The following is a 16,646-nucleotide window of genomic DNA, read 5'->3' on the forward strand; positions in this document are numbered from 1 at the left end:
CATATAAATCAAATTTAGCAACAATTATTTAGTAGCAGTAAATAATTGAAAATAATTTATTCTATAAAATCAAATATTACGGATAAATAAACTTTTTGATAATAAATACAATACTATTTACTAATCCCCATTTTTTTATGTGATCCAATTTGACTGGTCAGAGTAATAAGAAAGAAATAAGGAGTTTTGTAATTTGTGACATTAAGTGTGCCATAATATTTATGTGACAATAAGACTTTTGGAATTTGTTATCTAAATTATGTTATAATATTTGTGTGATTATAAAAGCTTCCCGGTAAGATAGAAAGTTTCAATCTAAATTATTTTTAAATTTAAGAAATGAAAGATCATTCTTTCTGAAACATACAAAAAAGAAAATAGGGTCAAATAATCTAGGATGTGATGTTTTTTACTTACAATTGAAAGAAATGACCACTAGGAGCAGATATAGAGATGACGCTGGGTTCGACAGACCAATAGATTTGGCTGGAACCTTATCTGTATTTAAATTTTTAATTTATATTTAGAAATTTCAAATTTATATGTAGAAATTTATTAGAACTCTTGATGACTATTCTAAGTTATGCTACGTTCCATCTGCCTTAAACTTTGGTGGTTAGAGTTACGTGATAGATGTTATTGGTAAAAAATAACAGATACCTAAAAGAATAATTACTTAACATCCACATAGTAGCAGGCTGATATTTTAACCAAAGGACGTAGCAAATCTCAACATTCTTTTCTACTTTTCAAGCTAGCGATGAAGAACACCTTCATCTCCCCCAGCCTGAGGACCGGGGGAGAGGGGCGGGGGGTTGCAAAGGAGAACATCGTGTCTACCATAGTTACTTGACTGAAGTTACATCTTACCATAGTTAATAGCTAGTTAGGGGTGTGTTAGATGCTATAAATTAATACACGTACAGTTCATGACTCGGATACCTAATACACAAATATTTCTCTCTTCGATTCTCCTCTTCCGCAATACATCTGTTACCTCAGATTCAGTTGCAACTGAATGAAATTCAAGTAATTTGACATATGAACTTGACATGACGTCCAAAATTAGTGATCTCTGGTCCAAGTTAGATTTTGACCACTAAAATAGATAACTTTCGTTTATTCATCAGATCGTTTAGTATGAGCTAAATATACAACTTACTGCTGTAATCTAATTGCTTATCCGTTTATTTTGAATGTATGGGTTTTAATTTTGAATAGACTCATAAAATCACCAGCAATGTTGTACATGACAAATGAAACTTTTCAAGTGACCAGCAAAAAGCAGTGCCATGTTGTACATTTATCAAAAAAACTAAAATCCCCAGGTTGCTTTCACAATTCACAATTTTCAAAATATTCAACCCCTCTGAAATCTTCCCATGAAACATCTTTAGATACAAGACAATTACATTACCAAGCAAATTCTTTGCTTAATCCATCTATTGGTAAGTATGACCCTCTAAATATCCTTTCTTCGATTCTTTTCTTTATTCATCCAGCAATAAAACAAAACTTACATATATAATGCGACCAGGAGGTCACGGGTTCGAGCCGTGAAAATAGCATCTTGAAATGTAAGGTTAGGATGCGTACAATAGACCCTTGTAGTCTGGCCCTTTCCTGAACCCCGCGCATAGCGGGAGCTTAGTACACCAGGCTGCCTTTTTTTTTTTTTAAATAATGCAAAGCAATTACAGAGGTGTTTGAGTAAAACATTTCCAACACCCAACACCTCATCTTTTTTCCTCCGCCTTCCTCTTGTCATTGACCCTTTCTTTTCTGCTACGCCTATCTCATGTGCATTCCCTTCGTGTTTCCGGAATGAACACTTTGAACCAAAAAACCAAATATGACTTGGAGTACAACAACAACAACAACAAACCTAGTGTAATCCCACAAGTGGGGTCTGGGGAAGGTAGTGTGTATATAGACCTTACCCCTACCTTGTGAAAGTAGAGAGACTATTTTCAAATATGACTTGGGAGTCTCACACGCAAAAGCAGATCTTGATGTCCATCAATATCATGGCCAGCATGTATCAAATTCAAGGTTATCTACATCAAATTCCTAGAGAAATTGCACATTGGCAACACATTATTATATCGTCCTGTATTATGAAAATTTCATAGTGAAAAAGTAAGCACCTTCCTTAGATGGCCAACAAAAGAAACCTTTTGTTTTCATCAATTCAAAATCAGTATACAAATAATGATTGTAACAAGTGTAATAAAGATCAACCGAAGTCCTCTATTCCCATCTCTTGGCAGTTTGTGTTAATTCCTTTTTGTTTGCTTCTAACAGCCCTAGCTAGTGCTAATTTGGTGTCCGTTCCTACTCCAGGAACAACCAGACTGAGAAATAAATCAGTAGAACAAGAAAGAATGGCAGTAGCGCCATTACGGCAAATACTACCAATTTACAGATCTCAAGGAAATGTTCTTCTTTTTTTTGGTCAAAAGGAAATGTTCTTCTCACCATAAAAACTTAGTTCTTTTTTTTATTAGAAAGAAATAAAGGAAAAAACGTAGAAGTAGAAGAAAACAACCACTTGCCTTCCACTCTCCTCGTATTTCCTCCCTTGAGCTTCGCCTCTGCCACCTCCTTCGTCACTACCACCACCAACACTTTTCTCCATCTCCCACCACATATTATCTCAGGCGCACTGATCACAAAGATTATGAGAAAATTCAAAGGCACAATGTTTTGATTAATTTTAAAATAAAGTCCCCAGTTTACTAATATTTCCTTCAAAAATCTAGGTATGATAATATGTATAGCCAACATGCACCTTCTTTAAATTGAAAGCTAATAATAACAGGGACTTAAAATAGTGGTAGAAGGTTTCAATAGAAACAAACTTTATCCATGAAATTCATACCACCGCATGTGGAACGATGTAAGGTTGTGAAGGAAGATGACTAATTTCCAAGTAATTATGCCAAAGAATACAATGGGAAGAAGAAAAGAATGATATTCCTCATGCCAAAGGTCCCGCCCAAGTAAACATCTAAAATTATACAGCTACCAGATAATTTTAGCTAACGACAAGACAGAACACTGAATCTATTGATTTTGCAGTTTATCACGTAAATAAACTGCTATAAATTCCCACGTCAGTACTGTGGGGAAATAGAAGGTTGACTGCCGAGAAAAATACAAGAACGTGGAGATACCACATGCTCCCACTGAGCAAGATCCGCAATTTTAACTAACCTGAACTCTCTCATTATGCAGAACTTTAGTTGTTTATCACGTACGAATATATGCTGCAGAGACTTCACTTTCCTTTCTCCTTACATTTTGAAGCAGCAGCCCATTTGAAATAACCACAATTTGCTTCAGGATTTGATGCAGGTCCCTGAATAGAGAATGTCGGTTTTGTAAGAAAATTCTGGAAGACAGATGGTTTAATGTACAAATCTCTTATTAGACAAAATTCCACCATTCCTAGGGCTGCTGCATGAAAAGATTTGGTGAGACTACCACTCTTTCCTATTGCCAAAGAGAATAATGAGTTCAGGTCATAAAAATGCAGTTGCTAAATCAAAAGATATATCAAGCTAAACAGATTAGAAAAGAGTGCAAGTCTAACAGTTAGCTCCACGATACAGACAGAAAACACTAAGATTACCATACCGAGAAAAACCCTCATCCATTTCTTTTTACCAAGTAAAGAAGTAACTTTATTCAATATTACCCAGAGAGTGCAATGTGTGTGTGTGTGTGTATTACTGAAACTCCTTTAGCTAGATAAAGAGTCCTAAAAGTTCATAAGAGTATCCAGATTATGTACAATATATTTACAGCATAGCCCATAAACCAAAGATTGCAAATGTGCATATTTTATGCTGCGTACAGTTTACACTTTTCACCAAAACATCAAAGATTTCGTTCTTCTCATACATTCCAAAGAATGCATAAAGGGATTGTATTCCCAAAACCTTTTAAAGGCAGTACAGATTATAACCCAAGAAGATTTTGGAATAAACACAACAGCCAGTTACAGTTAAAATGCAAATGAAGATGAGAAGCAGCTTCACAGAAACTTATGCACATATAACATCTGTTGCAGATACAGATCTCTCATCTTTGTAACTTATCCAACAGTATAAGCGCCTCATAAGCTGCAATTCATGTTAAACAAACCACTTTTGGAGGAGATTTAATTCTCTAAATTATTTTTCATGGCCATTGTATCACTCCTAATGTTGTGTTATGCAGTCAATCATTGCAGGACTTGACTGTGAACTTCCAATCTTTAGTTGCTTTCCAGAATAGAGAATCTAATTCAGAACCTAATTCAGAGAATTTCCAGTTTTTTTCTTCTTTTTTTGGGAAAATATCAAGCTATCTTTTTCTACTTCTGGATCATAAGAGTTCCAGCTGAAATTAATATTCTAGCTATCTCCATTTCTCGCAATCTGCCACAGTAGCCTCTTATTGACTACTCGTGTATGCATATCAGGGATTTGTTCTAGGCTTCTAGCCATTTAACCTGCCAAAATCTTGTTTTCTTCTCATCAGCCATATTTGACAAGATAATAGAATTCATCCTAAAAGCTTTAATATCTCTCCAAAGAAGTGCTACCCAATTTGATATGTTAGCAGGTAACTAGTGCTATGAAAAATATATTATAGGTCTATGTAACACTACTTTTTCGAGGTCACCAAAAAACTTCTCAGCCTCCACCCCTCCTCCCAAATACAAAAAAAGGAACGATGAGAAAGTTCTAGATAAACTTATATATATGGCACCGGAAAAACCAAAAAGCCAAGTAGAAATTTGACCGTAAGGTGAAATATTATGTTGCATGGTACCAGGCATCAAATTTCTCGAAATCAAATGGAATTTATCTATGAACTGGATCACTATGTCACTTAAGCTTGAATCAGAAAAAATCAACATGCTTTCACATGCTCACACAACTCCAACTTGCTCCCTCCCTTTCCCCACCCCCAAAGGAAAACTTGAAAAAAAAAAAAAAGAGGAAAACTTGGGTCCAGCCCTTACATCTATATTCTGTTATAAAATTAATATTGAAGTGTATAAGGTAGATAGAGGGGGACACCCATTTTCCACAATTGACACGAGTTTTCTTCATTCTTTTAAACTCATATTGATATCTACAAAAATCTTAATCCATTGCTTACAAAGTATTTAACTCTATCCACTAACAATGAGACATACCTGAGCTCGAGCACAGACATAAAATCTGCGGCCCAAATTGGGGCCTGCTTTTTTAACAATCCGTGGAACACAAGGTTCTCGATGGCCCTTACAAAGAAGTACGCTATTCTGCATTAATTGCTGAATCCTTTGCCACTCCTGTAATGCCACTTTCCTCTTCTCTTTATCTGAATCGCATGCATCTAACTGGCCTTCATTTTGAATATTGTCAATAGCATTTAATCTGCAGTCCTTTGAAGGACCACTTTCATCATCAGCAGAAGGAACTCCATTGAGGTCAATCTGAGAGTAAGAAATGTCTGTCTGACAAATTTTAAGATCAGCAGAGCTACTGTCAGAAGTCTCACTTCTAGTGCATTTCTGGAAGAACGAGTTGAGTGTGAGCTGAGACCCCTGACCATGCCTTGATTTCTTCTTGGCTACAATGCTCGGCAGAATATTAGCGTTACTTCGAGAACCAAGCACCCTAATTTGCGAAGCTTTACTATCGTAGTTCTCTGGAGTTGAGGTAAACTTTTCATGACTTGGGAACAGAGGGCTTATCCTTTCCTCTGAAATAACTTGCTCAATTGATTGCCTTCTTGCGAACATAGACACTGCACTTTTGAGCAGGAAATTTCAGCAACAAACTATAATATGATAAACTGAACGCAATGTCGCACTATATTTACAAAAACCAAACTTAACACAGTAACTCAAAACATACATGACGATTAAAAGGACACCTTGACTGATGGATAAACACAACTAGTTATACTTGACAAACCATGAATATGGAACACAGAAATGTAAACATTAGAAACTCCTCATATCACTTTATTGGCAATCAAGCATGATCCTTTTGGTTCAGTAACTGACTACTCACTGTTTAAAAGCCTTTCGGAAAATGTATGAAAGATATAGGTTAGATTGATTTTTTCCTGAAGTAAAATTTCTGCGACATTCTTCTACTTTTAGACATTATGATGACCTCCCTTCCTAGAGACAAACAGAATTGAGACTAACAGCTATGCTAGATTAATTTCTTTTCCACTTTGTTTTGAGTTGATCTGAACTTCGAGAAAAAAAATAAGAGATTGATTTGATGCACTAGGTAACTAGCATGAATATGAACGCCCTAGATTGTTTGCTGCTCTAATACTACCTACTCCCGTCAATAATAAACCCATAGGTCTTATTTGCATATTACACATGCTGATTTCTATCACATTCTGGAATAAATTTTTGCAAAAACAGCAATAAACTTGATTTAAAGTAGTGCCTGTCAAATGTGTGAGCAGACATCTATATCAAAAATGTTCGAGTAAAACAATCGCAACAGCGTCCAATAAAATTAATATTCATGCAACTTGACTAGAGACTCTCACCAAGAGTTTGCTGACTCCCGCAGACCTGGGGATGGTATCTGGTAGACAATGATGGGGTGCTATGCTCCAATACTTCAGGGATTTCTACTAAACTCGTGTAAACTGGAACATGATCAGAACCTTCTAATTTGATGCTCCTCCCTCCTTTCCACCTGTAGCATGTAGATTCTCAAGTACGATTGTGAGATCCTCCATCACCATGTTATGGGTCAATGAGTGATAAAAATTGTTAACTCAAACGATAATGAACAATTGAATATCCAATCAGAAAAGTTGGCCAATCATGTATGTGCTTAACTACTCAGCTACTTCTGGAGACAATCTTTTGCACTATATATTTTTCACTGGAAACAAGAGCCGCAGAATATAACTAATGTTAGATAGTTATGTAAATAACGTGAATTAGTCCTAGTCCCCACATAGAATACGAGTAGGACATGTATTGTATAAAATATAAATAGGGCTCATTATATTATAATTGAATAGAATATCAATAATATATTTTTCTCCCGTGCTTTCTCACACGGTATCAGACCAATAGTGAGAAAATACTCGATGTGCAATCTAACAGTGATTCCGGGAAGAAACAGTTTGCCGTGCAACTTTTCCGGTGGTTGTTTGCGTCAAAATCACTATTTATCAGTGTTGTGCACAAACCAACACCACCATAAGATCCGCCGTAGTCCCACTACCAAACCTCACCAGAAAAATATGCCCCGCGTGCCCTCACACGCCGGACAGACAGAAATTTCTCCGGCGAGATTTGTGCATGCGCCGGGCGCGTGAGCCCTCTTACAATCAGATTCTGACAGAGGTCCTTCAGGACAGCTGACTCGTACAGTAATTCCGAGCCAACCCATCCAATTTAAACCAAGTTCCGACAACTTTATTTTTTCCCGGTATAAACAGTGCACTTTTTCCGGCGTGAACATTGTTTTTCTGTTGTGAACAGTGTTTTCTCAGATATTTCTTCCGTTTTTCACTATTTCAAGGCAAGAACTTGGTTCCCAGAGGTCGTCTTTCCCTTTCCAACTCCGTCTAACTAAGAAAAAAAAGGAAGTTTCCAGCTTAACTAACTTGTTCTGATTTGGCATTCTAAGGTTAACCATACAAGTATTAGTCAAGAATTTGAGAAATTGGTTGTAGCGAAATGGGATACAATACTATGAATAGTTGGATGGTTTCTCTACCAGATTATATTGAGTTTCTTCGGTACAAAACATATAAACAGACATCTTCAGAGATAGCTTCCATTGTTCAACCAGGTAATAGCGTGACTTGTGTCTCCTCTTCATCCTCCGATTCTTGGCTCATTGATTCAGGTGCATCTGATCACATTTCTGGTAACCAATCCCTTTTCACTACTATTTCATATTCTCAATCTCTTCCATCAGTCACAATGGCCAATGGATCTCAAACCATGGCAACTGGAATAGGTCAAGCAAGTCCATTTCCTTCCTTACCTTTAGATTCAGTTCTTTATATTCCCAGCAGTCCTTTTAATCTCATAGTCATTAGTCGCTTAGCCAAATCACTTAAATGCTTTGTTTTATTTCTTAATGGCCTTGTTTTTGTACCGAAACGCAGTACGGGGCGGATCATTGGTACCAGGCGTGAATCAAATGGACTTTATTACTTTATCCTTGCTAAATCACGTGAACTCACATCTTGTCTTTCTTCAATAACTTGTCATGTTACTGATTAATCAGATTTATAACATAAAAGATTGGGAGTTTGTCAAAACTTCAGAAAATGGTACCTGGATTATCTCACTTGTCCACTCTAGAGTGTGAGTCATGTCAGCTCGGTAAGCATACTTGCTCTCATTTCCCTCGGCGTCCTGATAATCAAGCAGAGTCACCGTTCACTTTAGTCCATTCAGATGTTTGGGTTCCTAGTCGGGTTAGTTCTACCTTGGGATTCCGCTCAACTTTGTCAGTTTCATTGATGATTATTCCAGGTGCACTTGGATATTTTTTAGGAAAAATAGATCTGAGTTGTTTTCTATTTTCCAGACCTTCTACGTCGAAATTCAAAATCAATTTGGGGTTTCAATCCGAACATTTCGTAGTGATAATGCCCTAGAGTATTTATCTTCCCCATTTCAGCAGTTTATGAACTCTCATTGGAATTATTCATCAAACATCTTGTTCGTACACATCTCAACAGGATGGGGTAGCTGAAAGAAAGAATAGACATCTCATTGAAATTGCTCGTACCCTACTCATACAATCTCATCTTCCGTTGCGTTTTTGGGGGGATGCAGTTCTCACATCCTGTTATTTTATTAATCTTATGCCAGCCTCAGCTATCCAGAATCAAGTTTCATTCTCTGTCTTGTTTCCCTACTCACCTTTATTCTCTCTTCCACCTTTGAGAGCATGTGTTTTGTTCATATCCTTACTCCAGGAAAAGATAAGTTAGTTCCTCGTGCTCTTAAGTGTGTATTTCTAGGTTACTCGAGAACGCAAAAGGGATATCGATGTTATTCACCTGACCTCCAGCGGTACCTTATGCCTGCTACTGTTACCTCTTTGAAACCCAGTCATACTTCACAAGTTCAGGTGATTGCTTAGATATTTCTAAGGTGCTACTAGTTCCATATTTTGGAGATTCATTTCCCATTCATCTTCCTCCACAACTCCAGTTACACCACCTACAGCTCTAGTCCCAACTCCACCACCTACAGCTCCAGTTCCAGCTCCACCACCTACAGCTCCAGTTTCAGCTCCACCACCTACAGCTCCACTACTCCTAACTTGTCATCGTCGTCCACGCCCAGCATCAGATCCAGCTTATTCACGTCATGCACCTGACCCTACTCCTATTGCGGACTTGTCGCCTCTTAGTCAACTGATTGCACTTCGAAAAGGTATATGGTCCATACTTAATCTTAATTTCCACTATGTCGGTATAAGTTACCATTTTTTCATCACCCCACTATGCGCTTGTATCATCTTTTTTCCTCTGTTTCCATCCCTAAGCCTACAGGTGAAGCATTGTCTCATCTAAGATGGCGGCAGGGTTATGATTGACGAGATGTCTGCTTTACATACGAGTGGTACTTGGGAGCTTGTTCCTCTTCCTTCAGGTAAATCAACTGTTGGTTGTCGCTGGGTGTATGCAGTCAAAGTTGGTCCAGATGACCAGGTTGATCGACTTACGGCTCGTCTTGTTGCCAAAGGGTATACTCAAATATTTGGGCTCGATTACAGTGATACTTTCTCTCCCGTGGCTAAAATAGCATCAGTCCGCCTTTTTCTATCCATGGCTGGACATTAACAATGCTTTTCTTCGCGGTGATTAGGGGTGGCAAACGGGCGGGTCGGGTCGGATATGAGCGGGTCAAAACGAGTAATTTAAAAAACGGATAAATTATCTGACCCGATCCGCATTTGAGACGGATATAAAACGAATTTATCCGGCGGATAATATGGATATCCATATTATCCATGGCTTCTTAAATATGATCACTTATGACAGAATTCCTTGTCTTCCAAACTTGAGGAACTCCAATTTGAGGCTTTACAAATGTAAAAGCTAAACACATTAGTTATCCATTGGTTATCCATTTGGTTAATCATTTTCTAAGTGGATAATATGGTTCTTTATCCATATTCGACCCGTTTTTAAATGGTTCATTATCCAACCCATTTTTCGATGGATAATATGGGTGGATAACTGTTTTCTTTTAACCATTTTTCCACCTTTAACGGTGATCTTGAGGATGAGGTTTATATGGAGCAACCACCTGGTTTTGTTTCTAGGGGAGTCTAGTGGTCGGGTATATCGGTTGTGCCGGTCCCTCTATGCTCTAAAGTAGTCTCCTCGAGCCTGGTCTGGTAAGTTCAGCACAGTAATTCAGGAGTTGAGCATGACTCGTAGTAAAGTTGATCACTATGTATTTTATCGGCATTCTGCTTCAAAACTCTGTATTTATCTGGTGGTTTATGTTGACGATATTGTTGTTATTGGCAGTGATCATGATGGTATTAGTAGGTTGAAAAACCATCATTCTTTATCACTTTCAGACTAAGGATCTAGGCAGATTAAAGTTTTTCTAGGTATTGAGGTCGCTCAATCTAGCTTAGGTATTGTACAATAGAAGTATGTCTTGGGCATTCTTGAGGAGACAAGAATGACAGGTTGTAGACCTGTTGACACTCCTATGGATTCGAATTCTAAATTTCTGTCCGGACATGAGGAGCCGCTTAGTGATCCTACAAGATATAGGTGGCTAGTTGATAAACTAAATTACCTCACAGTCACCAGACCTGACATTTCCTTTCTTGTGAGTGTTGTGAGTCAGTTTATGGATTATCCCTGTGCTAGCCATTGGGATGCAGTTGTCCGTATTCTTCATTATATAAAATCAGCTCCGAGCAAAGGATATTGTTTGAGGATCGAGGCCATGAGCAGATCGTTGGATACTCAGATGTTGATTGGGCAGGATCACCTTCTGATAGACGTTCTATGTCTGGATATTGTGTTTTAGTATGAGGTAATTTGGTATCTTGGAAGAGCAAAAAACAGAATGTGATTGTTCGATCTAGTGTAGAAGCAGAGTATCGAGCAATGGCTATGGAAACATGTGAGCTAGTTTGGATCAAACAGTTGCTCAAAGAGTTGAAATTTGGTAAGATCAACAAGATGGAATTTGGGTGTGATAAGCAAGATACCCTTCATATTGCATCAAATCCAGTATTCCGTGAGAGAACTAAATACATTGAGATTGACTGTCAATTCTTTAGAGAAAAGATACTCTCAGGAGATATTATGACAAAGTTTGTGAAGCCGGACGATCAGCTTGCAGATATTCTCACCTAGTCCCTCACAAGTCCTTGTATTAGTTACATACGTAACAAGCTCGGTACATATGACTTGTAGGCACCGACTTGAGGGGCAGTGTTAGATAGTTATGTAAATAACATGAATTAGTCCTAGTTCATATAGTAGGAGTAGGATATGCATTGTATAAATAGGGCTCATTGTATTATAATTGAATAGAATATCAATAATATATTTTTCTCCCGTGCTTTCTCACAACTAAGAATACAAGTTGGAATTTTTTCTTGCTATATCCTTATAAATTTTTACTTCTAGGTTTTTTGTTGTTGTTGTTGTATATCCTTATAACAGATTAACAGAAACTGTAACATGACAGATTTACGAAGTCGTAACACAAATCTTTTCATCGCAGCAAAGCACACAGGTAATCAGAACAAACTAATGTCTACTGATATCGAGCAGCTAAGTTACATTCTTATCTCTTTCAGAACTATCCTCACTTGTTTTTGAGAGTTCATGCTTCGAAGGTCATTCATCCATAATGCGATCATGTAATTTTCCATACTACAAACTAAAGTTTACCTTGGCGTATTTCCAGGTTTCCACCTTTGAAATTGCATCAATATGTCACACTCTGCAACATGGCAAGTACCAAAGTCATGCCCTTCTTGATTTTCCTCACCATGCAAGCATGATCCTGCACTAAGTATATGGTCAATCCTAGAACCAAAATTAAATTCCTCGGCTCCTGTACTCTGTGACCAGCAAGTATAGGCTCCTTTTCTGTAGCAAAAATGCAAAATACAAGATGAAGTGAGATGACAAAAGGTTCATATAACAAGATGACAAGAAATACAAGAGTTAAGGGAGATGAGGATGACTACTCTATCTCATTTCTTATTTGACTTTGAAAACAATGAAAGTTTCAGCCAGTATGTGCTTTTGTGGAAAAACGTACGGAGAAGGACTTAAAAAATGACCTTTAGAAGCACTACATGTTCGCATGTCAAGAGGATTTCCTCCCTTTTCCCCTTAGCTGTGTAGAGAAATTAGAAAATTACAAAAGTAAACATAAGTAGAAAGAGAGAAACCTATCAGGATGTTTTGCTCTAAAAACATCAAGGAGACGCCCTCCATTCTGCAATAATAACGATCTAAACCATTTCCTGAACCTGCAACACAGTGGAAATTCACCAGTTACCAAGTAGAATTGTTATCTTAATAAAACGAGACCAAAGAATTAATCTATATCTTGCATAAACAATATTTCAGGAAGCAGCTTACTCGTTCTTCTCAAAATCAGGTTCTGCGTCACAGCGATCTATGGCAGCAGGAGCAATATTGAGATCCCCTACGATGATAATCCTCCTTCCTTGATGCAGGAGACACTCCCATCTTCTCTACATAAAAATGACTAGTATGAAGCAAAGAGTGTGAAGTTCAGAAATGCATGTTTACACTGTAAGTACAGGCTATTTCTGCAGTCAATGAAGAAATATGCTAATAGACATAATATCCTGGAAAAGATAGCAGAGATATATAAAGGGCAGCCCGGTGCGCGAAGCATCTCGCGTTCACGCAGGGACGGGGGAAGGGTTGCACCCTACGCAAGCATCACGACATATTTCATGGATCGAACCCGTGTCCTATAGGTCACATGGAGACAAAAATAATTAGCTAACAAAATAGATAGAGAATTGCAAGATACCAAAATAGCATTAAACAACCATAAATAATTGGACGTAAAGTATGTAATACGATTAGTTAAAACATCAATCAAATTGATGCTTTCACTTCCTTGTCCCTTTTCTTTTTAAATGGGTAGCTTTGTTTTTTCATTTCCTTATCTGTAATAAGAAAAGGAGAAACTTTAAGTAAATAAACACACCAAGGGACGACACCAATCATAGTCACCTTTCTATCACCAAACAAGGCTCAATATGCTACAAAAATGATAAAATCTCTAGAAGAATGACCAACTCGTCCTTGCAGGATTAGCCATACCACAATCCTAGTGGCAATCTTCCTAATTTCTGCTATAATCACCTCCTTTTCAGTATTTATTGGACCAGTACACAAAACTAATGCACCATGTGGCAAGCAAAAATTGAAGTATGATACCAGCTCCTCAGATTCCTAACATCCTTCATCACATACTACAGCCATTACAACCCACAAAAACTTAATTCCAAGGGTTTAAGAACAAACTTCTCCCAGCTAAAGAATTGTAAATTCGCATCCCACATATCAGAGTTGCTTTATAAAGCCGCAGTCAGGGCCTGGTCGAGACTTGGAGCCTTAGATAAATGACAACAATGAGGAAAGTAACATGGGATTCTCACAACATTTTCCAAATAGAAATTTGACATTTTCTAAACCTTTCCACCCACTACACACTGATAGAAATTTATGTTAAACATTTAGATCAACTACTCCTTGATCCCAAATTAGTTGGGGCGGCTATATGAATCCTCTATATCCATTCTGCTCTACTTAGATCCCAATTTCAATAATTTGTGCTAAGATTTGGTGCGATTAAAATTTCAAAATGAACCTCTGTAGTGGACATATCACCAAGAAAAAAAAAAACAAACTTAATGCTAAGATTACAGGAGTTATTGATATATTTGGTGCAAGATTTCCTCATCAATAGAGCAAAAGCTAATTTAGTAATTGAAAATAGGAGAAAAGAAAATGTCATTTCTCAGGTTCTCATAATTTTACAACCAAATTGAGAATTGATTACCTCTAACATCTTGAAAAACGTCAGCTTAAATTGGATTCTCTCAGAGTCATCCTGAACAGCTCTGGGCCCATATATATTGAATAAAACTGCAAGAAGAAACACTGGTCAATCACCAAGCTATGGTGGGAGTAAGAGACTCGAATGTGCAATAAAATATCAAAAAATAAAAAATAAAAACAAAATATATTGAAGAGTTATATCACATAGTGAGCCAGAAAAAGAAAAGGACATGGCTTTCAACAAATGTTTAGACTATGATTTGTTCTTCCGATTAGAAATTATCCATCGCTATTGTTTCCGGGGATAGCATGTACTCACCAAAATGACCATGATCAGTAATCAGACAACGTCCCTCACTATCAACTTTAAGGAGCTCATCTCTAGAAAAGCACTCAAGGCCTTCTGCTATTGAAGGACACTCATCCTTTCTAGATTCATATCCGTTAGATGTCCCAAGGAGACCAGTGAAGCCCTCTTCTGCAGCAATTGGCAGAGCTACCTCATTGCTCAAGAATGCAGATTTTACACGGCAAAATGTTGCAACACCTGGACAAGTAGACATAAATTCAATTATTTGTCTCCGTAATGCATGCCTATATATGCATACATGAAAAAATAAAAGAAGAATTTACTAAGGCCATTCCACTCCTACAGAAACTTTTTGCATTAGTTAGCACTGTCCTACTTCAGATATACCAAGTCGAAAAAGAAACGTTCAAACTTATACACAAAAACAAATTCCTAAACAAGCTCCACCAAGAATAGCTTAGCCTGCAAGACTTTATTGTTAGCAATCCACAAGACTACTCTCTATGTTCATCAACTTCAAGATTATGAAGATAAAGAGAGATGTAGGGTGTTGTTGCTATGATGAAAATGTTTTCTTAGATGTTTATCACTTTACAGTGTTAGGTTACTTCCAATTGCTGGAAGAAATATCAAAAATGAGGAAACGATTTTTGTCCCTTAAAGAGGCAAAAAGTCATTTTTCCTTTACAAAATTTCTAACTCTTACTTTGTATCACTTGCTTCAACCAAAAGTTAGACATTGTTGTCAATCTTTAATACTCATGAATATGACAAAAACACTATAGGCATACCCTATCCACCACCTTGTACTATTACTATACTCGGCCTATTTTTTTACAAGCCAAACACTCAAAAATGATCCAACCATGATATCCAAAGTCAAGGAATTTCGACGAATTGCTCTTTCCACACCATACACACCCTACAATTGAGCTAGCCAAACTTTCCCGATCAATGAAGATCAATTCAGCTAATATTTCATTGAAAAAAGAACTCAGCTGCTGAGATTGACACAAAATGAGCTAATGAAAATTTACACTACATATCAATCAGCCAACTAATCCTCTATCTATTTGAGCATATTTCATTCCAATACTCAATAAATTCCCTCTATTCAGGCATATTTCATTCCAAAATACTAAATAAACAGTAAATTAGGAATTTCAAAACCTATCCAAAACTCACACTTACTCTTACACTGACACACAATACCTAACCAAAAGTTATATACATGAACAAATTTTTACACCATCCGTGTAACTTACCCTTTTTTATGAAGTTACTTGACATTTATTTAAAAATTACCCATCGATGTTACTCCCTTTGTTTCAATTTATGTAAGCCTATTTCTTTTTAGTCTATTTTCAAAAAAATGACCTCCTTTAAACTTTCCATTTTATCCTTAATGACAAGCTTATATAACTAGAACTGAGGTAGCATTACATAGAGTTACTTGCAATTCCTGAGTTTTACACTGTGAGCCCATACAATTTAAACTCACTCAAAATAAACTCTTGCAAACATGCAACCTAACATAAAATAAAAATTTAAAAAAGTAGAGCTAAAACATTAAAAATTACCGGAATAGCCAGCGGAGCGGCCACGATCAGAAGTACGAGTGCAAGAGAAGAAAGACTCGTAACCCTCAGCACGAACCAAATCGGCTCGTAAATCATGTTTGGACAATTTAGTTTCCTGAAAGCAGATGATATCAGCGTCGAGTGAATCTAGAAGTTTCGGAAGTGAACCGTATTGTTGTATGCGTGGCCTTAAGCCGTTCACATTGTATGTCACTATCTTCATTCCTTTCTTCATTCAGGAATTGCAGAACCGATAATTATCACTGTTTGATTTTTTTCCGTCAGCATTTTAGCCTCAAAAACTCACTGCTCCGACAACGAAAGCAAGTGCCGAGTAGTGCATTCCCAACAGTTTTAAGCCTCATTGCTGTTCTTCGTACAGGACTACAGGGGGGAGGAGGGGAACAAACGATGTCGTTTTGAGATGCATTCCAATTGCCACTTTGGCATTGTTTTTTTTTTTTTTTGGTAATACTTTGGCATTGTTTCTTGCTAGTCCCTTCACAAAAGAATGATAAAAATTTATCAATATTTATGTTGATTGTTACTTAAATTTATTATATTGTATCTTAAATCCATCGTTAAATATGTCACTTTATGTAATAATTGATTTGGTGTGATCGTATTGATATCTTATATTTTTCTCTCATCTTGTCCTTCTTTAT

The 16,646-nt window shown here is 37.1% G+C and overlaps 1 protein-coding gene across 3 annotated transcripts; it reads right to left on the reverse strand.

Moving 5' to 3' along the window:
- Positions 1 to 1,348: 1,348 nt before the first annotated feature.
- LOC107786040 (DNA-(apurinic or apyrimidinic site) endonuclease 2-like) lies at positions 1,349 to 16,344 on the reverse strand. Of its 3 annotated transcripts, XR_012704438.1 has the most exons (10): positions 15,982 to 16,342; positions 14,411 to 14,638; positions 14,093 to 14,178; positions 12,631 to 12,746; positions 12,438 to 12,518; positions 11,929 to 12,129; positions 6,559 to 6,710; positions 5,192 to 5,787; positions 3,217 to 3,361; positions 1,349 to 2,665 (listed from the first exon to the last, which is right to left on the reverse strand). XR_012704438.1 is itself a non-coding variant. In XM_075242077.1 (9 exons), exons 1-9 carry the CDS (start codon positions 16,214 to 16,216, stop codon positions 3,281 to 3,283), a joined length of 1,776 nt encoding a protein of 591 aa, XP_075098178.1. In that variant the 5' UTR covers positions 16,217 to 16,342; the 3' UTR covers positions 2,832 to 3,280. The 3 variants fall into 3 exon arrangements, 2 of the variants coding, with proteins under 2 accessions (XP_075098178.1, XP_075098179.1); XM_075242077.1 differs by lacking the exon at positions 1,349 to 2,665 and having other exon boundaries at positions 2,832 to 3,361; XM_075242078.1 differs by lacking the exons at positions 1,349 to 2,665; positions 3,217 to 3,361 and adding an exon at positions 3,372 to 3,495 and having other exon boundaries at positions 15,982 to 16,344.
- Positions 16,345 to 16,646: the final 302 nt, after the last annotated feature.

The sequence above is a fragment of the Nicotiana tabacum genome, chromosome 21, assembly GCF_000715075.1.
Source record: "Nicotiana tabacum cultivar K326 chromosome 21, ASM71507v2, whole genome shotgun sequence".
NCBI lineage: Eukaryota > Viridiplantae > Streptophyta > Magnoliopsida > Solanales > Solanaceae > Nicotiana > Nicotiana tabacum.